This window comes from Quercus robur, chromosome 12 (assembly GCF_932294415.1).
Source record: "Quercus robur chromosome 12, dhQueRobu3.1, whole genome shotgun sequence".
Classification (NCBI taxonomy): Eukaryota; Viridiplantae; Streptophyta; class Magnoliopsida; order Fagales; family Fagaceae; genus Quercus; species Quercus robur.
In genome coordinates this window covers 8,346,775-8,369,488 of record NC_065545.1, presented here as the reverse complement: position 1 = coordinate 8,369,488, position 22,714 = coordinate 8,346,775, and the positions used below count along the sequence as shown (strand labels likewise).

Below are 22,714 nucleotides of genomic sequence, written 5' to 3'. Positions count from 1 at the left end.
TGCCCCGCCACCTCTTTGAGTAGAGAAAATCACGCAGGGTAGGGCAGGTCAAGCAGGATTAAGATTTTTTTGCCATCCCCAACTATACATAATCCTAAGCTAACAAAATATAAGTAAGATTACAGGAAATATCAATTTCAAATGTGTCCTTTACCTAGGATGTAAGCCTCTATTTATACTTGAGCTTCGACAATTATGGATGGTTATTTGCAATACGTGTAGCTTCATTCTTAATCTTCTAGGACATTTCCATTGAGTTATCATCGAGCCATGAGATCCACCCCTACGTGAGAGGGAGAGGAGTATACTCCTGGAGTACACAATATTTTCCCTATTGCAATTAGCACATTCCACTTTCATGTTTTAAACGGGGAACTACCACTACACCATCACGTGTTAATCATGTTACAGAATTACCGTTTCTAATATATATTAGCGGTGTTCTTTCCCTCTGGTGCCAATGTACCTTAATTATGACTAACACTCAGAGATGGAGATAGACTTGAAGATATAATCAACTCTCGCTGGAAAAATTGAGACCCCATTGTGAATCAAGAACATGTTATGGGCATCAAGAAGGCACTTAGCAGATACAGTTGGGTAAAAGTCAACCTTGTGGACTGGGAATATGTCATGGTGGATAAATCATCACTGCATAGGAAGATATTAATCTCAGTTTCTTCATTCGAAATGGAGAGAAGAAATTGAAAGGGGTATTGGATTACTTCAAGCCAAGAAACTAGAAAGACCATATGAGATTGTGATCTCTGTCTACTAATAAAGACACCCCTGCAGGAGGATTGTAAGCAAGTACTGAAACAAAAAATCAGTAATTCCTAGACTACAGAATGGTGGGCAACATGCAACCGTATCACCTATATGGGGCTTAACAAACAGTCTGATGGGTACCTTCATTTTATATCATCTCCCTCCCGTCATGCAGCTTAATTCTACTTTGATGGTGAAAACCTGATACTGCTTTTGTTTCCCTCCCTCCAGCCTTATTCTACCATCAAATGCATTCTTCTCAACATAACTAAAAAAAATTCTCATTTGAGTGTCATTCACACGTTGTCTAGTCTTTTAAAAATAAAAGGCACCATTCCTCTAAAAAGAAAAGGGGTGAAAACACTGTTTTTTAAATTCATGGTCATTCAAAAATCCTCTGGGTAAGGAACTTAGTTATCTGAAATTAAAACCTCTAAATGGCAACAAGTTTTTGACATCAAATCCGTTGTTCTTGCCACACATCTTAAGTTTATGAAATTATAGCATCCTTTAGTGGATGCTTAATGCCTAGAGGGGAGGTTATTCATGTACAGTTTGGGACTTATAAAGTTAACAATTGTGTAAAGTTGCAGATTTCCCGGCTATACAATATTTAGAACGAATGAATTAGATTTCGTTTCACGTAGAGGTTGGCAGAAGTGCTGATGGGTTTGTGCATAAGGGGCATCATTTCTGGAAATTTGAGTCTGATAAACCTTCTACTGAGACAATAGAATCTCATTTATAAATATCATGGCCAAAATCCATGAGTAAGAATTTGCTAGCTATTATAGTTTGCACTCCTCAGTAAGCATGAATTTGTCACTTTGACAAATGAATGTTACATTTATTCACAATTGGCAATAGGAGCATGACAAATAAGAAAGCCACATGAGGTGACATTGAATAATTTTGCACTCACTTGAAAACTAGATTGTGACAGGTATTGTCACAGGGGTAGGCACAGTCAATAGCTTTTACCTGTACCCGATCAAAATACCAGTCTCCAACTGACTCTGCAACCCCCTGCATAAAGAATAATGTAACCAAATCAATATGGAAGAGGTTCATACTTTTTTTTTTACTCAAGCAATATATACATATATGTGCGTCTGTGTGTGCATGTAGAATTTCGTAAAGATATTAATTAAGGGAGTAGAGTCGGATTTAAGTTTTGGCTCTTTCAAAACTAAACTGTACAGTGGAAATACAGCAAGTACCACAGTCTCTCCCCCCCCCCCCCCCCCCACCCTTTTTTTTTTCTCTTTTTCTCCAGGCTTTCAGGTTTTGCTTTATTAAACATTTATACAATCTTCCTTCTAACATTATTTTAGTTATTTTTACAGTTGACTTCACACACATGCTGCAACGTTGATCTCTAGCTTTGCGACATCTCACTCATAGATGTCGTCAAACATCTTAATTTTATCCTATACCTTATTGAACTCCTATTTATGTATCATACAGTAAAGTTATGCTTACAAAATGTGTCAAGACACTAAGGCATGCACCTAGATGGAAGCCAGAAAATGAACAGATATGAGTAAAATTTGATATAAATAATTTACAATGTCGCTGTGTGAGAGAACTGCAGATTTTGAGACACTGCATACCTTGTTTTTAACTAGGGGAGAATCAGCAGCAAACCACGTGTCCTGTCTCTCAGATTGGCAATGAGCAAAACAGGAATTTAAGAATAATCCATTTTGACTGGACCTTGAGAAGTCTCTAACGGCACTGAGCATTTGATTTCTAAAGTCTGCTTCATAGAAATAAAAGGAAGAAGAAAAGAATTATATAATATGCTTATATAAACATTCATAACAAAGATTGCTGAACCAAGGAAATGAAAACATGACCAAAAAATAATAATAAATAATTCAAGACTACCTTGAAGAAACTGGATCTGTGATGAATTACACCGTGCATGGTTTGATTTGCAGTCATCCCAAGAGCCATGAGGATCAGCTGATCGTGGAGCTAGGCTAGCTTGGAGCTGATGAAAACAAATATAAGAAATTTAGTCCTAGTTCAGGTTATCTGGGTCATTGAACACCATTCCAAGTCAGAATACAATGACAGCACAAAGGGCACAGGGAAGATGTTGTAACCTTTAGGAAGTCAACTGAATCCACCAATGACCAAACAAAAACAACCAAGCCTTAGTCCCAAATTTTTTGGGGTAGACATAATTCTCAACAGATTCATCAAGGTCAGCCACATGTATTCTTTTCCACTATTCCATTGTATCTTAAGTCATAATCTTTGTTACCTTCTTAACTAAGATGTCCTTTTTTACTACTAAACGTTATTTTCGGTCTTCCTCAATCTTTTTTTGTTCCCTCAACTTGAACCAACTCACTTTCTCACCAGTGCATTAATCGCTCTCCTTTGAACATGACCAAACCATCTTAAGTGACTCTACCTCATCTTTTCATCAATAAGGACCAACTTTATCTTTAAACAAAATTTTCTCATTTCAAATCCTATCTTTCCATGTATTTCCACTTACCCATCTTAACATTCTCATTTCAGCTGCCCTCATTTAATGAATATATTGCTTCTTAGTAGCCCAACATTCAATACCATAGAGCATAAATAGTCTTATAGCAGTCTAATAAAATGATGTTTTCTAACAATGGCTGTTCAACAAAAGAGTAGATTCGACGGAGGACTCAAAAATGAATGTCTAAAACAAACTAGCATTTGATGAAATGATGTTTTCTAACAATGGCTGTTCAACAAAAGAGTAGATACAACGGAGGACTCAAAAATGAATTCTCTAAAACAAACTAGCATTTGCAACTTGTGGACCGTTGACAAAGCATAGATAACTCATTGTCAATTCTTGCCACTGATATATTATTGGGATGACATAAATTGTTTTAAGGAACAAAAAATTATCATGAAGATTTTAAAAAGTAATAAAAAAATTTATAAAAAAATACCTGCCACGCATCATAAGCTGCATTGAGAAGAAACAATGGTGTCTTGACATTTGCAATCAAATTCTGAGGGAAGAAGCACTGCAAGAGAGAGAGAGAGAGAGAACGAGTTCAAATACATCAAATTTCCAAATATTCACTCTTATACATTGAACTCATGAAATTTTGTGACAATCAAGAAAGATGGTAACTAACCGAAGTTGGATCCTTGTTGTTGGTACAACTCTTTGGCAGATTCTTTTGTACTCCCTAAAATTTCAGACAGATATCAATTATTAAAACTTCAGAGACAGAAAGTGAAAATGTATACAGAACCAATAAATTCAAGATTGCCTCAACTAAAATAAATAAATAATAAGTCTTCAAGAAGATTATTTGTCACAATGAAAAAAAAAAACTTGGGCAAGGAATCAACCAATGCTTAATGTTTAACAAGTAAAATGGCACTAAATTTTCAAAATTTTCAGAATGAAGCACTCAAATCAGTTTGAATGAAACCTTACAACTGGTCCTTTTAAAAGTCACAAGAAAACATTTTCTCTTTTTAATTTTGAACTGGGTTTGACAACCATTGAAATGAAAAAATTATGCACAATACCTGTAAGGTAACAACACCTTCAAACAAATTCCTTAGAGTGTGCCCACCAGATACGTCAATTCTACATGGTCAAATGAAATCATCAATATAATTAGTATTGCCAATCAACAACTTACATGCTAATAGAAGTCACAAAATATTTTTAAGTAATATAGCTTATTACGCATCAAGGAAAAGTCCAGCATCACTTAGACATTTCACTTTGGTAGTTTTTGGAAATAGGTCCCGAAACTCATCACAATGTATTATAGATGCTAGTCCCCCAGCAGAGCATCCAGAAAGAAGAGCCTGAAATAGATTTTGACATAAAAACTTGAAACATCAAAGCTGACTAACAATAAAAAAGTATATGTTAAACACAAAACCTGGCTAGCTTTCTGCATTCCTTTGGACATCAATTCTTCCATAGCAGCTAACCAAATCCGTTGTCCTCGAAATACTAGTTTTGCAGCCTAAAAGCAAATCAGTTACTTCCACATGCAGCACTAAAGAAGTCATACAAATAACTAGTTAAATAAATAGAGAAAGTCTCTATGCCAACAGATATTTTACAAAATCATAACACATGGAGATTTCATATTTTTAATTGGTTTAGAAGAAAACAGAGCTTAGTCTGTCAAACAACCATGAATCACTATTCTTCCCCCAAATATAATTTTATCCTAGTATCTAGGAGAAATACAGGCCACTCAAATCACAAAAGTCTACTGCAATCAGTCTATAATTAGGATGAATTACGAGCTTCCAAGGCTAGAAAAATGCCTATCAATCAACTAAATTGTCTAAATCAATGATATGTATAAAACTTGATAGCTGCACACAGAAGAGGACCTTGTAAACACTAAACTCGTGTTACTTTGTACTAATTTAACATTCTAATCATAATACACCAGTTGGCTTGAAATTTTTAAACTGATTGCACCATAACTCTTAAAGAGCTAGGAACTTCTAAGAAAAACTCATGCCATAGGAATATAATGTTTAAGGAAAAAGTGTGAAGGAAGAATATGCTCTAACCAACCTCATTCCCGCCATCCCCACTGAAAGATGCACCATCACAGTAACGGATCTTTACTCTGTTCCAGTTAAAAAAATCTGAAAGCACAAGAAGCTCATGCATATGAACATGCTCAGCCAAACTAACAACAGTAGCCACAAAAAGAAAAGTTATTTCACATAGATAGAGTAAGCATCAAGGCTTGGAAATAAACCAGGGCTTTCTTCAGGTTTATTGCTCAATATTCCTGTGAATGGTAATTCTTTTTCCATATATTTTGATGAACCACGTCGAGTAGTTTTGCGGTAAACACAGTTTCTTATTGTATTACACCAACCCCCTCCCTGGACCATGACATTATGAAGTAAAGCCATAAGCATTAGCCAAAACATAGTATTTAAGAAATAGAAAGCAAGACTAATTTTTCATGTGAAAGCCACATATCATTTACATCTAAAAACCACTTCATGGTACACAAGCAATCAAAATGGCATTCACTAGAAAAATTTAAATGAATAAATAATAGGATCAGCCTTCTTTAGAAACCTAGAATTTCAATACTTCAATGTTGTGTCACACACCTCTAATTGAATGAGCCAGCTGTTTGCACCAGATTCATAACCACGATGCAGATGGTAACCAGGCAGCGTCCCATCCAAGCAGACTGTTGCAGTTTAAGACAACAAACAGATAACTCAGTACCCAAAAACTCAGTTCACCATAATTTAATGCTAGCTTTTAGAATGTGGGCTAAATTTTTGTGTCAAAACAAAATATTGCAAGGATTGTAACTTATTCAAGCTTAATTTGTATTAAGTCCAGTCAAGAATAAGAATGAAGAATTCAAGTTTCAAAAGACTCACTGGATTGCATGATCTCATAATAGGAATAGCAATGGGCCTTAAGCTATATTCCTTAATACGGTTCTATCTTAGCCCCTTTACCTATTGATTTAAGGGCTCCCATTGAACTTCTTTGAAGGTCTTCTATGGAATCCTTTGTATGGGGTATGTTATAACTACCCCATTTTGAGATTTTAGATTCATAAGATCATGATAAATTCCCCTTTACTTGATATTATATTAGAAAAACACTAGTTTCCCTACAACTAGTATAGTATCGCACAGCATAGCAGAGCAGTCAGCTTCAAAGAATCAAAGCTTACCTATTATTAGAGAAAGGGGCAAGCTAGTGCTTTAATAATAAATAATATAATAGAAAGGTTAGGGGGCAAATAAGCTATTGCAGATAGATAGTTTGCTTGACCATTGCTAGACCAAAACTTAAACAGAAGGTTTGCAAGACTTTCGCTTTGCTCAAGACTTACTCGACCAAAAAGCACTAGAATGGTAAACCAACATCCTGTGCAGTCTATTTAACTTTTCTCTAATATAAACCAATCCTTGCTACAGAGAGAGAAGCTACCATACAAGAACAAATCCATGAGCCAAACCTTCTTGAACCTAAAGAGTTCTAAATTCCACTCCCTATAGTGTTTCTCCTTATGAGACATTTTCAAAGTTTTTCTTTAAGGGTTGCTCGTCATGAGCCTTGACCATGAAATAAAACACCAAGAGTGTTGTTCATCCAAATTACACAAAACCTAAACCTCCGTCAGTGTGTTCATTGGTAGAAAACCTCCTAAGAATTCTTTGAAGCACCAGAGTTCCTGGTTTATTGTACAGTTTCTTCTATAGTGGATTTTCTATAGGTTTGGATTCTAAGGCAGTTTTTTTTTTTTTTTTTTGATGATTTTATTCATTGGTTTTCCACGTTCTCACTAAAATTTGTGTATTTGATGCTTTTATTGTTATTGTTTTTAGATTTGGAGATTGATAACTGTGATTGAACTATCTGTTTGGGGTCCATATTAATCAATTAATAACTCAACTATTAATCTTTTATATATATATATATATATATGAGACTATTTAATCAATTAATCCACTTCTTTAGGACTTTGGGATCCATATAAGGTATTTTCAGGTATAAATCGTGTAATATATTTCATGTTACTCAAATTTCATCAACAAAACAAACATCTCAAACAATCCCAAAAAATTGAACCCCTGTTCCCTTCTTAACCAATGAACAGCTAAAATGGAAGAAGAAAGAGAATACAAATCCTCTATCCCATTTTTTGTGTTCCCCTTTGAATTTTTACCATATAAATCTTCATAAAGCATGTAAAATAGAGCCACATCATCTAGTGGGAAACAATGGAGAATTATTAATTATATGTCTGAGGAACAACAAAAATTTCATTTTAAAGCCTATAATTTAGGAGTTCTAGTAAATTAAATTTTGTTATGATTAAACTCTTTTTTGTTATGGTTAAACCCAATAATATGAAATCTCCATGTATTATGAAATCTCCAGAAAAAATGAGATTTAAACTCTACAATTAAACCCAATAAATTGAACTGTACAATTTCAAGAATAACAACTTAAACCCAAGATTTTAAAAAGTAAAAAATTAAACCCCAAAGTCGTTCAACTTAAATGTGTTGAGGGCTATTTTGGTTTTTTTATTTATAGAGTTTAATTTCTTACTTTTAAAACTATAGAATTTAATTTTGTTAGTTTTTGAAATCTCAAGGTCTAATCTGTTATATACCTTTGAACCATAGGGTTTAATTTGTTACACCCCTAAACTATAGGGTTTAAAATGTAATTTTCTTTAAAAATAGTAGTAAAATTTAGCAGTAAGCCAATTGTGGCAATCAATCCATAAGTCATAACTGGATTGCATAAAGGTTTGAAGCAACCTTTGGTAAAAATAATTAGACCTTCTTATGCTAACACAAACACGAAATTTGCCATACACAAGCAAAACTCAAAAGGAACAAAACCCAAATGGAAGATGAAATATAATAATATAAAATTATATATATATATATATAAGTTTTAAAATTTAAAATTAAATTAATTAATAATAAAATAAATAAATAAAACCCTGAAGTTAGAAATCATGGGTATGAACTATGAACAATGGGAATAATGTTAGAAGCTGCCTCTGAGTGAAGACAATGTACAAAACAAACACAAAGCAGAGAGAATGAGAGAGATATACCAGCTCCTGTAGAAGCAGCTCCTTGAATAAGGGTGAGGGGAACCATGAGAGGTTTTGAGGAGACAGGTGAAGCTGCTCTATCATTCTCCACCAAAGAAAGCAGACCCTCTTTCTGCTTTTCTATCGCAGTAAAGTCCTCAAAAGAACCCAGCTCAGATCCACTCAAAACCACCCCAACAACACAGCAAACATAACCCAGAACCGTCAATATCACCTTCATTCTTCTTCTTCTTCAGCTCAGTTCAACTATACTGACTCACTCTCAACCCCTGTAGAGAGAGAGAGAGAGAGAGAGAGAACAAACAAGTAAGAATGCAATGCAAATGCAAACGCAAACACAGGCCTTTATCTTAGGAGAAATCAAGACTGACAAAAAGACATAAATGGCGGAGAAAGTGAGTGACACTGACACTGTGGGCCTTTGTTTTTCTCTGTGTCTCTCTCAAATTGTGTGAAGGAGCTGTAACCCACGTCCCAGTCAGTCCCTATCCAACTTTTAATTGTGTGTGGATATTAAACACTTCCTTCCTCTTTCACTGCTCTAAATTATTGCCAAAAATGTTTACTCCTCTTACAAAGTATATAATGAGAAAGAATCTGCAGAGAATTTTAACTTTGATTTATTACTGATATCGTTCTGGGGACTATTATTGTTTGTAAGAAAAGTTATTTTATTGTTCATCAAAAAAGAAAAGTTATTTTATAATTATTGTTTGAAATTAACTACGGAAGAAGGAAACATAGTCAATTCCGCACTCGAGTTTACGTTGAATTCAACGCTTTGTCCCACACTTGTAAAAAAAAAAATTTGTTTATTAGAATTTCATAATAAATTAAAAATTAAAAATGTTTTGTTTATACTTTTGGTCCTTAAGCTGTCCCATAATGTGTCACGCAATACATGACGTATCTTGAAATATTACAAAATATTTTATAATTTATTCATATTTAGGGACTAATTGGATACCGCTTATTTGTTGAAATTGAAAACTTAGTACTGAAAGTATTATAGATAAAAATAAAAGTTAATTGAAATAGTATAATGGGGTCCATGAATAGTACTAAAAAGTATTGTGGGTTCCATAAATAGTAGCAAAAATAAACTGAATAGTAAAATAATTTTAATTTTTCATTTTTATCCAAGCGCATGATTAATACATGTCATTAGAAAAAAAAAAAAAAAAAAAAAAAAAAAAAGACAAATTGTCAACATTCAAAAGTTGAACTTATTACTTGAGTGATTAGATAAATAATTAATTATTTTCCTCCAATTTAAAAATTAAAATTCAGTCTATTTTTATTTTTTATATTCTTGATTGCATTTTATTAAATTTGTTTTTATCTTTTTCATAATGAAATTGCCTTTTATCTTTTGCTGGACTTTATTCTAATTGTTGTTTCCAATGCACTTATATTTAAATAAGAAAATTCTAAATATTAGAAAAATATAAATATACATTTATTATATATAAATAATTAATACATGAAAATAAAACATTTACCTTATTCAAAATCTCTGTAATTACATATCATAAATTGAGGCTACAGTATTTTCTAATTTTCTAATTATTATACCAGGATAATTAATACATGATAATTAATAGGTATTTATTAGCCCTTTTGCATTTATTAGTCTAGATATGAAATTTTAAAAATATGGTAATTATTAATAAGTATTTTATTATTATTATATTTTGTATATGAAACTATCTATTCTACAATTAAATATATATATATATATATATATCACTTGATAGTAATTTTTTAATTAAAAAAATCAATAATGACATGTAAAATTGTGAGACCTCAATAACTTTTGTGTCAAAATACTATAGGGTAAACCAAAAGTCAAACATTGTGGATGTAGCATTACTATTATATTATTGAAAATTACTTTCTCAAAAAAAAAAAAAAATATTATTGAAGATTAGTGCACCAAGATGATTAAAACATGGTAATAAATCATTTTATCCTATTAAAACATAGCAATTAATTAGTAACATTTTTCTTGCCAAAAAAAAAAATTAGTAACATTTTTTTTATACAATATATAATTTATACTCTAACTTAATCTAAGTGTATGTGTGTGTGAAACTCCCTCTTAGAAACTTGAACCCCAATCCTTGCCCCTCATACCCCACCAAGGATGCGCAATGGTGTAACATTTTGACATATATGCAAAGTATGAAATGGTGGCAGGCTAATTGAAGATAATTATAAGAGAAACACGTGCATGGTGACTATTTTTGTTGCAGCCTCTTTTATTTTTTGTCTAAATATAAAATTGATAATTATGGTAATTATTAGTTGGTATTTGTAGGGATATTGGGCCCATGAGCTCATTATCTACGTATATATTGGGTCTGGGGCCCAATCCGAGGACGTGAAGTCATCCGAGGAGGAGTAGACATTGTCAGGGAAGTCCGTGTTAATAAATGAAGAATTTAGTTTTGATCATAAGAGCCTATGAAGGTGGTCCGAGGATGAATGCATCCTCGGCTTAGCCGAGGTTAGTAGGAGTGGTCTGCCGTCCAGGGGAACGCTCTAGGAAATTCTGTTGATACAAATAAGCATTACAGAAACATAGGACATGGGGGATTCCTAAAATATTTAAGGAGAAAGCTGCTACCACTGCATTAAATGCTCTGCAGCTAACTCTCTGGCCGCATTAATGTAGAAGTGATGCATGAACAGTGGTCTTCAGCCTTACAGCTAGTACACAAAGATTTCAGAAAGGTGCTGATGGGACAAGTATCAACACCAACCATCTAATCTGCACGTGGAGGGTAGAGATGAAAGGGAAAGATAGTATAAAAGAGGAAGAAAGCAACGAGAGAAGGGGATCGAGAAATTAAGAGAGAAATACTATAGCCATCAAGAACTGACTTTGTAATCACACTTGAGAGAAATATATAAGAACTGATCTCCTCGAACTGCACCAAGGACGATTTTCTTTAGCTTAAATCATTCTATCTTCCTTTTCTTGTCTCCTGAATCCATTATATTTGTTCAACTCGTTAAAGCCCAGTTTTCCAACTCACTCTCTATAAATTCATTATTTTGGGCATTTTGGGCTTGAGTCCATCCCTCCTATGGGCCAGGAATCCAAATCCGGTCCTTACAGTATTTATTAGTCTAAATATGAATATTGATAATTGTGATGATTATTAACGGGTATTTAAATATGCTTGTGGCATTTACAAGTCTAAAATATAATTAACCATAGAAATTCCTTTAAAATAAACCACAACATAGATTTTGCTTTTAATAACTAAAATATATCATTTTTTTTTTATATACATTGATAGTTGGGGGTGGAGATTTGAACCATGAATATCTTTATTGGAAACACCATGAGGTACTACTATACTAATTAAGCTACAAGATTCTTGCCTAAAGTATCTCATTTTCAAATCACACATGCAAATACCTTTAAGCAAAATGCTAAATGTACTACAAGTTTTACTACATAAAACTTACAAACTGATTTGGTAGTGAAGGTGATTGGTGGGTTTCAACAATCTCATAAATAAATATTTGAATTAGTGTTTTATAATTGGTAACACGTCAATTTGTAAGCTCAATATAATAAAAGTTGTGATAAATTTGCACTACTCTAACATAAGTGCAAAATTTAGTGAGGTGGAAGGCTGAGAGAATTGTAAGAAATGCATTGCATGACAGAATCTCATACTCTCTCACATAGGGTTTATGTTATATATATACTAGTATTAATTTTAAAATCAATATCACTATATTTTGATTCTCAAAAAAAAAAAAAAAAATCACTATATTTTTTTCATTCCGTAAAAAATGTATTAATATTGATTTCAAAATAGTTTCTAACCTCCAAATGTTGTTAGATTAGTTCTTAATCATTTAAATTTGTGGAAGACAATAGGAGCCTCATAAGAGAAATATATATTTATTAGTATTTTTTTTTTCTTTTCGTATATTTTGAGTTGAGATTGTTCAGTAAAATTACTCATTTCTTGTGCCTTTGATATGGCATATGAATGAATTTGTGCCAGATTTTATGGTTCACAACTTTAATCTCCCGCCTCCCTTATTGCTATCAAAATCCTTTCAACTTAAAATAAACTGAGGGAGAGGAAACGTTAGTAAGTATATCTTGTTTGAGTGAACCTCTCAATTTACCATGACACCCTTTTTACGTTCAACACTTAATGATATTGACTTTTTTGCACATGTTTATAAAGATTAAGAACTAAATTCAAAATTTTGAAATATTGAAGATCATTTTAAAATATGGGACAAAAGTTAAGGGGAAAAAGTGTAATTAAACCTTTAAGGAAATGTTAAAATCAAATCAAATTTATCATAAATGAATTACAGGTGGAGTTTGCAACTTGCGATGAAAATAATTAGTGCCATTAACATTGTGAATAACTTTTATAATTATTTTTATGTTTCATATTTATAAATTGATATTATAAGATTTTAAAAAAAAAATTGTTGTTGTTGGATATGATATTATATAAGAATATAAGATTACCATAGTAAAATTTATCAATAATCACATTTCAAGCATTACTCTCGAAATAAGGTTGGTTGATGACGTGAAAAGTGGCACATGATGAGTATGTGTGCGTTCAGACAGGTCACTGATAGATTGGGTGTTTAAAGACTCATTTACCCATCAACTGCTTATTTAATTGTTAATAATTACCATCACATGGAGATGTGGTTTATACGTGTTAATGGCCTGTCTTTCTTCTTCTTCTTCTTTTTTGTGTTTAAATGTCAGTTTTTTTTGTTTTTTATTTTTATTTTTAAATTTTAGCTTATTACAAATATTTTATTGTAAAGCTTCGAATGTCAATATATATATGTTTGTTTGGAAACAACTTATTTAATTTTTAGTTAAAAACTATTTGCTGAAAGTCAACTAATATATACTTGTAATTTGAAAAAATTGAATCTTAACAAATTATACATAAAAGTTAAAAAGCAAAAATTTAACTTATAAACTAAACCCAAATAGTGTAAGGGAGCAACAATAATATTTTAAGTCATATTCAATTAAAATATTTTTTGGATTAGGTAATTATATATTTGAATAACTATTTTTTTTTTATAGAACTGAATAATTATTATTGTTTACACATGTATATGAATGAGAACGATAGACAAGTGAGAAATTTGACTAAAACTAATTGTAAGGACACAAAATTTGTAACGGCCCAGCGACGATGTTGGACTCGCACACGGAAGGTCCCTCACAATAATATTTGTAGAGAGTGGGGTTAAAAAGCCAGCGTTGGATCACAGGATGGCATTTTGGGCCTGACTTTGGATGAACCCACATGAGATAAAGCTTTGGGCTGAATATTCAGGCCCTCCGACCTTGTATTGAGGAGGATATGGCTCCTCGGATACTGTCCGAGGAGCGGTGGAGTTGTCCCCGATTGCCCGTCGGCGGGTTTTTTAGGTGATGTCCAGCGTATATTCTTCAGACATTCCCTCTCATCAAGTTCCTTTTTTCTTTTCTCCCTTTCTTTGGTCACATATCATTCTCTTTTATACTAGCCTACGTTCGTTGTCCTTCGTCCACGTGTAGGGTCGATCTTTCCAGGGCAGATATCTGTCCCATCAGTCTAATCCCTGAATTGTGGGAGATGATCCATAAAGCCTAAAAATCCGGCTCTGTCTGGGGCGATGTCATGTCAATGAAGGATATTTAAAGACTATTTTCGTGAGATATTTTCTGATCTTTCAAGTCTGCCTGTATCCCATTCTTGTTAATGGGGTTCTGGGCTTTCCGAGGACTGAGCGGTCCTCGGACGTACCTTTGAACCACATTGGGCTCACTATTTTTGGGCTTGGGCCTTGGCCTCCTTTAATTTGGTGACCTGTGGATTCCCCATAAGCTTGCGAGCTGGGCCCATAGACTGTTGGGCCCCACACTAATGATTTCATTTTTTTTTTTTTTGAGAATGTAATAATTTAAATTTTGTTTCTTTTTGACTATTTAAACCATATTAAAGGGTTATTTTTGGGATTTAAAAGTGGAAACCAATGACTTTGCAGTTTGCAAGTTACTTATTTGTGTGTATTACCAGTTGCTACTTTTGAAAGTCGGTGGAGCTTGTCACGGTTGAGAGAGAGAGAACACCCAGAGAAGAGCTTGTGAATTAAAAAAAAAATTATTTTTATTACAAAAATGCCATTGGTTGTAAGAAATGGAGAACAGCAAACACAATTTAATTGTTTTCCAAAAATTGTTATGCAAACTTTCATGGTACTTTTTGGAACAATTTTCTAAAAACTGTTTTGTGAAAATAGGTGCCAAATGACCTAACCATTAGTGGGTCAATTTGCTGTATTTGAAAACAAAAACTGCATATTTGAAAACAAAAATTGCTTTCAAATATAGCTACTAAAAAGGTTCTAAATTTTAACTTTTCATCTCGACTCATTAATAAGATACTACATTCCCTAAGATATTACACCAAATCTCGGTCATACAATCAGGCGATATTCTTATTTTGCCCATAATCACAGCCACTTGTATGTTGTCTCTTTTCATTTATTGGCTTTCAAAATAACTAAAAAAGTGAATAGATTATTTGGAAATTTAAAAATATGATACTTATTCTAGTTTCTTTCTTAAAAAAAAAAAAAAAAAAAAAAATTATATGTTACAAAAAATCAACTTCTATCTAATCTAACTAATCTTCAATAAACGGGCAACTAGATCGGACTGGACACTGAAGCATATGGCGTAAACCTAAATTTTATTCTAACATAGGAAATATTTAATTTTTATTTATTTATTTTTAACATGGAAAACATTAATGATTGGGGTCCTCGTACTTTTTTGGTGTTGGTAACATTTATGTGTATAAGCACAATGTTTTTCCTTTGACATTTTATGAAACATCTTCTACCAATGTTTCTTCTGAGATGTTAAGAACTCAACCGAGTATTAAGAAAGTACTTATTTGTGATGGTGAATTTTTTTATCTTTGTTTTTGAGCTAATATTCTTAATTTTATTATTATTATTTTTTTTTAGAATCCTCGTATTTCTTAATTGATTATTGATAGTACAAGATTAGCTAAAAGAGATTAATAGTGCTATCCAAAATATATGCGAAAGTATTAAATATGTTTTCACCACAAAAAAAAAAAAAAAAAAAAAAGAGAGAAGAAGAAGAAGAAGAAGAAAAAAAGAGAGTATTAAATACATGAAAGGGTCATAAGTTAGAAAACAAGAGCTTTATAGCAATTGTTTTATGTTTTTTCTTTAGCGGAAAACTGGATTTAAAAATTGATACCAAACAATCCCTTGGAGTATATGATTTAAATGTTTTTGGATTATTAGAGAGATTTAAGGCAAGATGTTCATACTAAATGGAGTTCTATATTTCTTAGAGTGTTTTCTACCATTGCTGTACTCTTGTCACCTAGAATTGACTTCTAATTATAGATAAAATGTGCGTTTTCAAAACACAATAACTATTTCCCTGTTGCTGTTGAATGGGATAACATCAATAATAATAATAATAATAAAATAAAAAATTGACAAAGTCTTTCCTTTACTTTTGTTGGCGTCTACTTTATATTAACATTCATGCTTTATGGAAGATGAGTGCATGGAGAAAAAACGCAGTCAAATGCTTACTAATAATTTTAAGAAGTATTGGTCAAAATTCAATATAATATTAGCTATAGAAGTTACCTTGGATCCTTTTACAAGCTTTAATTTGCATATTTCAACAAAAATAAGTTAAACAGATTTAGTGGTTTCCCTGCATATATTTACATGCTATTGAGAAATTATTTTCTCTTTTTATGGAACATATACACATGAATCACTACAAAAAAACTTGTCTTACAACAGCGTTGTTTTTTTTTTTTTTTTTTTTTTTTCAGAAACTATAGCAACACTTTTAGAAACCCCTGTAATAGGTTGACGCTTCTCCAACTTCAAACCACACCTGTTAAAAAACTTGGTGGAATAGCTATTCCTTAAATTACATTCAAATCTTTTGGTAAATAGACTAGAGAGGTAATGAAGGCAGTTTATTTTCTTTTTAATTTAAGGATCATGGTAACGGGTGCACTTAGGGCAATTGTTAATAAACCATTTTAGGAAAATTTTGACATTACTTTTATGGGAAATATAAAATACTATCATTTTCTCATAAAATGTTTCTAAAAATAATTCCTAAGCCAATGCTCTTAGAATACCTATTAAATTTTTCCTTAATTTAATGAGTTATGTGATATTTTTGTATTTGTAAGAAAACATTAGATTGAAATTTAGTGACGTGGTTTTTTATTTTAGAATTTGTTTCATGTGAAAAGCATGAGTTTCTATCTGTGCATATCTAAAAAAAGAATACAACTCCATTTGGAAAAAGCTAATAGTAGATAGGAATGCAAACTTGGACATTCTTTCATTTTGGAAAGCTAATCAATTTTGACTTTCGATAACTTCCACTAGCTTCCATGAGTCCGTGATGTTTTTGAGCATTTTTTGGATCATTGCTACCAATGAGAATATCATCCACACAAACTAGAAGAGCAATGAAAAGCTTACCATCTTGCTTAATGAACAAGTAGTAGTCTGCTTTGAATTGTACAAAACCATGCTGCAATAAAGTGGTTGAAAATTTGGAGAACTATTGCCTTGAAACTTGCTTTAGGCCATATAATGACTTATGCAACTTGCAAACCAACTCCCCCTTGCTACCCAACTCTCCCTTGCTGTGCAAACCAGGAGGAAAAGACATGTAGATTTCTTTATGAAGATTACCATTAAGAAAAACATTATTAACATCTAGTTGGTGAAGGATCCAACCTTGCATAGCAACCAAGGCCAAGAAAAGTTTAACACTGACCATTTTAGCCACAGGAGAGAATATCTCAGTGTAGTCCAAGCCCTTTTGCTGGGTATAACCTTTGGCCATAAGCCTAGCCTTATACCTCTCTATACTACTATCAGCCTTGTATTTGATCCTAAACACCCACTTACAACCAACAATCGTTTTATTGGGTGGCAAAGGAACCATAGACCAGGTATGATTTTGTTCTAGTGCATCAATTTCTGCTGTCATAGCAGCTTCCCAGTTAGGATCACCAACAGTTTGATGATAAATTGAGGTTCCTTAAGGGCAAAAATACTATTGCAGAAATGAGAATAACTAGGGGACAAATTTTGAGAAGATACAAAATGAGAAATAGGATACCTAGTAGAAATTGTATTACACTTATAGGATTGAAGATATGGAGAAGGTTTAGACACTCTAGTAGACCTACTACGGGAAGGAGCAGAAGAAGTAGAAGGTAAAGAGGAAGGAATAGGATCAGGGTGTAAGATAGGATCATCAACAATGTAAACAAGATCAGTAGCATGAGAATCAACCTTACAATGTTTGATGGGATCATCTATAGGTAAAGGTGGGGCATTAGGAGTACAAAGCTGAGACAAAGGATCAGAAGGAAAATGTAAAGTGGAAGATGGAATAGACTGAAAAGGAAAAATTGACTCATGAAAGGTAACATCCCTCGAAACAAAAATCATTTTAAAGTGTAAATCAAGCAATTTGTATCCTTTAACAGCAAAGGGATAACCCAAGAAAACACATTTGATAGCTCTAGGATCAAATTTAGACCTATTATGAGCCAATGTAGATGCAAAACATAGACAACCAAACACCCTAAGAGAACTATAATCAGGGACTTTAGCATAAAGCAACTCAAAAGGGGTTTTGTCATGAAGAAGAGAGGATGGAAGCCTATTAATGAGATGCATTGCAGTGAGAATGCAGTCACCCCAATAGGCAATAGGAACATTGGACTGAATCCTTAAGGCTCTTGCAACACTCAAAATATGTTGATGCTTCCTCTTCACAACAAAATTTTGTTGAGGAGTGGCAACACAATTATGTTGGTGTATGATGCCATGAGTCTTGAAGAAATTAGTCATTTGAAACTTAAGACCATTGTCAGTTCTAAAAACTTTAATGGATTTATTGAACTGAGTTTTGATCATGGCATAAAATGATTGTAAAAGAGACCTAGTATTAGACTTGGACTTCATGAAATAGACCCAAGTTGATCTAGTACAATCATCAACAATAGTGAGGGAAGTATTTGTGTCCATCAACAGTGGGAACTAAATATGGACCCCCAAATATCACAGTGCACAATATCAAAGGGAAATTCATAAATGTGATTAAGAAAGGGAAAATGTAATTTTTTGTGTTTTGCAAGTGGACAAACCTCACAATCTTTATTAAAGGTACAAACATCATCAAAAGGTACATTCTTTTTAGGAAGAAAGTTTAGCATTAGAGGGATGACCTAACCTAAGATGCCATAAAGAAGAAGGTACAACAACATTATTGATTACATGAGATTGTGACTTATTGAAAACAGACTTAAAAACAGAATTAAAAATGGATTGAAAGGATGAACCAGAGTTAATTGGAGAAATATAAGCATTTGAGGAGCTGTGTTGCAGCAAATACAACGCATCATGAACTTCACCCACACCAATCGTCCTCCAGCAAATAAGGTCATGTATAAAACAAAGATTTGCCAAGAAAATAAGGCAATAGGAACAAGATTGTGTGAGTTGATTGACTTACAACAGGTTAAAAGAGAAAGAAGGAACACAAAGAATATTATGAAGAGTTAAAGTGGCTGAAAGAGAAATAGAACCTATATGAGTTACCATAGCTGTTTCACCATTAGGAAGTTTAATAATACCACTAATGGCAGTAAAATCAGTGAACAAATGAACAGAATGCACAATGTGATCAATTGCCCCAGTGTCAATAACCCAAGTATCTCCATTAAAGGCTGTCCTATTCACTACATGGGCAGAAAAAATAGAATGCCTCCAAAGGAAGTCATACCTGACATGGTGAGAACATTTTCAAACTTGGAAACACCTGCTTGGGATGCTGCCTGAGAATCTGAATAAGGACTTGCTTGAGATACTTCCTGAGAGTCTGAATGAGGCTTGATCACATTGCTAGCCATATGAACTTCCTTAGTTCCCATATTAAGTTAAGCAACTTGCATCTAATTGCCTAGTGATGGGGAAGTGGAAAATTAGTCCGACTCTAGTTCGTCCAAAGGTGTCGTCCAGAGCCAATAGAGCAAATTGGACCAAGAATCACACCAGAAGAAGAAAAAATGTTCATGGACGATAATATTACTCTTGATCAATGAAGTCTCCCATGGATGATAAACTCGTCCATGAAGGTCGTCCATGGACGATCATCAGATGTCCAGGGACGATCAAATCGTCATACACTAGACGGACGAATACGCAACACTTAGAAAACTTTCGACTCTTTGTAGCGGTTACTAAACCCGTAGCTATCGCCATGAATCCCTCAAATGAGTTAACTTCCGTTAGCGGTTACAACTTTAGTAGCCGTTGAAGAAGTTAACTCCGGACTCATTGGCTTCCACAAATCTTGGGGAGGTTATTGGACCAATAACCGTCCCTAGGATCTCTATATAAAGGACCAGTCTAAACCCAAAAGAGGTAAGAACATTTTGAGACTTGACTCCCAAAAAGTTGGAATTTCTTCTCTGGTCCCCTTTTTGACAGCGTGTTTGCTTTTTGTAGGCCTTCCACCATTCAGTAGCCCACCAAAGCCAAAGCATCCACCTTACTGATTCTAAACGATATCAGTTGGCGCCGTCTGTAGGAAGAGATTATTTTGCAGTTTTCTTTTCCGCGACAAAAGGTTAGGATGGTCAGGACCAGATCGAGGGCTACTAGCCCAGGTCGTCAGGGAAGCAGAGGCGCCTCAAGCGATCCCCAACGCAATCGCCAATCTGCACCAGTCATGCAGACATCGTCTGTCCAACATGTGCAATCTATGGCGGCTGCAATGGCGGAGTTGACTCACCAAAACCAAGAGTTAAGAATGAAGATCAATCAGAGAAGACAGACACGTGAGGAATGTGAAGGAGGAGGACAAAAATAAGGTCATGGTGATAGAGAAAATACTGAAATTGGAAGTCAGTTAAGAGGCACCACTTCACGGACGGTACCTCACTTGAAAGAAGAGATGGACCAAATGAAGAAAGTCATGGAGGAAATGAAAAAGAACATGAGGAGGACGAATCCTATAGAAGATTTGGTCCACAGAACTGACTCTCCCTTTACGGCTTCTATCAACGGTCATCCTTTACCATCAAAGTTCAAGCTGCCTTCTCTGGATTCGTATGATGGAATGCGTGACCCGTTTGATCACATTGCTACATTCAAGACGACAATGCACCTTCAAAGGGTCCCTGATGAAATCATGTGTAGAGCTTTCCCTACCACCCTTAAAGGTCTGGCACGAGTCTGGTTCAGCAAAATACCCCCAAGTTCTGTAGGTTCTTTCGAAGAGTTGAGCAAATTGTTTGTTAAGAATTTCATTGGGGGACAGAGAGACAAGCGTTCTTCGTCCAGCTTGTTATGAGAGCCTGCGGTCATTCATCACTCGCTTCAACAAAGAAGCCCTTAGTGTGAACGAGGTAGACGACAAGCTTCTATTGGCGGCCTTCCATAATGGGATTAATTCTGATCTATTTATCCATAAGCTATATGAGAAGGAGCCTCAAACCATGGCTGAGCTCATCCATTCAGCTCAGAATTTTATGAATGCAGAAGATGCGATCATAGCCAAGAAGAGGAAAAAAGCTGAAAGGATGGAAGTGCACCCAACACGCTACTCAGAACAAGGCCCTCGTCCAAAGAAGGGACGGACGGAAGATAAGAAGGAACGAGACAATAGGAAGACGGGTCCTTTGGGAAGAAGCCAGAACTACACGCCCCTGAACACTCCACTTGATCAGGTGCTCATGCAAATCAAAGATGACCCTTCTCTAAAATGGCCAGAGAAGATGAAAGGAGATCCCAATAAGTGCAATAATAGTAAATATTGTCGCTTCCATATGGACCATGGGCATGACACGGATGAATGTTATGACCTGAAACAGTAAATTGAGAATCTTATTAGACAAGGAAAGCTGAGGCACTTCATTGGAAGGGATCATAAAGATGAGAAGTTGAAAGGAAAAATGGAGGAATCGTCCCGGCCCCCACTAGGAGAGATAAGGATTATCATTGGAGGAAACTCGATGGGGCAATCTTCCAAGTCAAAGAAGACGTATCTCAAAGTGGTGCAAAACGTCCAACTCTCTGGACGATCACCAAGGACGAGATCAATGGACGAGTCGGCCATTTCCTTCACTGACGAAGATGCTGAGAGGATCCATCACCCGCATGACGATGTAATTGTCATTACTCTACTTATTGCAGATTATACAACCAGGAGAGTGTTAGTTGACAATGGAAGCTCAGCAGATATATTGTACTACCCTGCTTTCCAACAGATGAGGCTTAGACGGGATCAACTTCGTCCAGTATGCTCACCATTGATAGGGTTCGGAGAAATGAAGGTGCAGCCCATAGGCACCATTACATTACCAGTAGTGGTAGGGTCATACCCGCAGCAGATAACTAGGGAAGTCAATTTCCTCGTGGTGGATTGTTCGTCCTCATACAATGCCATTATTGGAAGACCAACTCTGAACAATTGGAAGGCGATAACATCTACCTACCATCTATCAGTCAAATTCCTTACAGAGTACGGGATAGGGCAAGCACAAGAAGATCAGTTGGCAGCTAGAGAATGCTATTTAGCCATGATGGCTTTAGACGAACAAGTGCAGACAATAAGTATTAAGGAAAGAAGAGTTGTTGCAAAGCCCACAGAAGTATTGGAAAATGTTCTTTTGCAAGAAGATGATCCCGAGAAATTCATCAGAATTGGAACAGGTATGAAGGAGAAGGCAAGAAAAGACCTCATCCAGTTCCTGAAAAAGAGTATCGATGTTTTTGCATGGAGTCAAGACGACATGCCGGGAATCGATCCAAGTGTAATCACTCATCGATTGAATGTATGCCCCTTTTCTAAGCCTGTTCGTCAGAAGAAGATGGTGTTCGCTCCTGAGCGGGATAAGGCAATCAAGGAAGAGGTTCAGAAACTGACCACGACACAATTTATTAAGGAAGTCTATTACCCGGATTGGTTAGCCAATGTAGTGATGGTGAAGAAAGCAAATGGCAAGTGGAGAATGTGCGTAGATTTTACTGATTTGAACAAGGCTTGTCCCAAGGATAGTTATCCTTTGCCACACATTGATCAATTGGTGGACTCTACGGCTGGCCATTAGTTGTTAAGCTTCATGGACGTCTTCTCAGGATATAATCAGATAAAGATGGACGAAGTTGATTAGGAAAAGACCTCCTTCATTACCAGCCAAGGTTTGTTTTGCTATAAAGTG

At 34.5% G+C, this 22,714-nt stretch overlaps 1 protein-coding gene across 1 annotated transcript; it reads right to left on the bottom strand.

The window, feature by feature from the left end:
• Positions 1–1,491: 1,491 nt before the first annotated feature.
• Positions 1,492–8,916, bottom strand: LOC126710508 (pectin acetylesterase 6-like). Its single transcript, XM_050410992.1, has 13 exons — positions 8,792–8,916; positions 8,382–8,650; positions 5,890–5,972; positions 5,523–5,652; positions 5,333–5,406; positions 4,677–4,763; positions 4,475–4,599; positions 4,312–4,372; positions 3,909–3,962; positions 3,717–3,794; positions 2,659–2,764; positions 2,382–2,527; positions 1,492–1,794 (listed from the first exon to the last, which is right to left on the bottom strand). Exons 2-13 carry the CDS (start codon positions 8,599–8,601, stop codon positions 1,687–1,689), a joined length of 1,272 nt encoding a protein of 423 aa, XP_050266949.1. The 5' UTR covers positions 8,602–8,650; positions 8,792–8,916; the 3' UTR covers positions 1,492–1,686.
• Positions 8,917–22,714: the final 13,798 nt, after the last annotated feature.

Bases quoted from the DNA above. Each gene is read 5' to 3' on its own strand.
- LOC126710508 (XM_050410992.1), bottom strand. From the start codon at position 8,601: ATGAAGGTGATATTGACGGTTCTGGGTTATGTTTGCTGTGTTGTTGGG. The intron at 3,795-3,908 runs GTTAGTTACCAT...TCTCTCTTGCAG, and splicing joins ACAACAAGGATCCAACTTCG to TGCTTCTTCCCTCAGAATTT. The intron at 1,795-2,381 runs GTATGCAGTGTC...TTCTTTATGCAG, and splicing joins CTCCCCTAGTTAAAAACAAG to GGGGTTGCAGAGTCAGTTGG.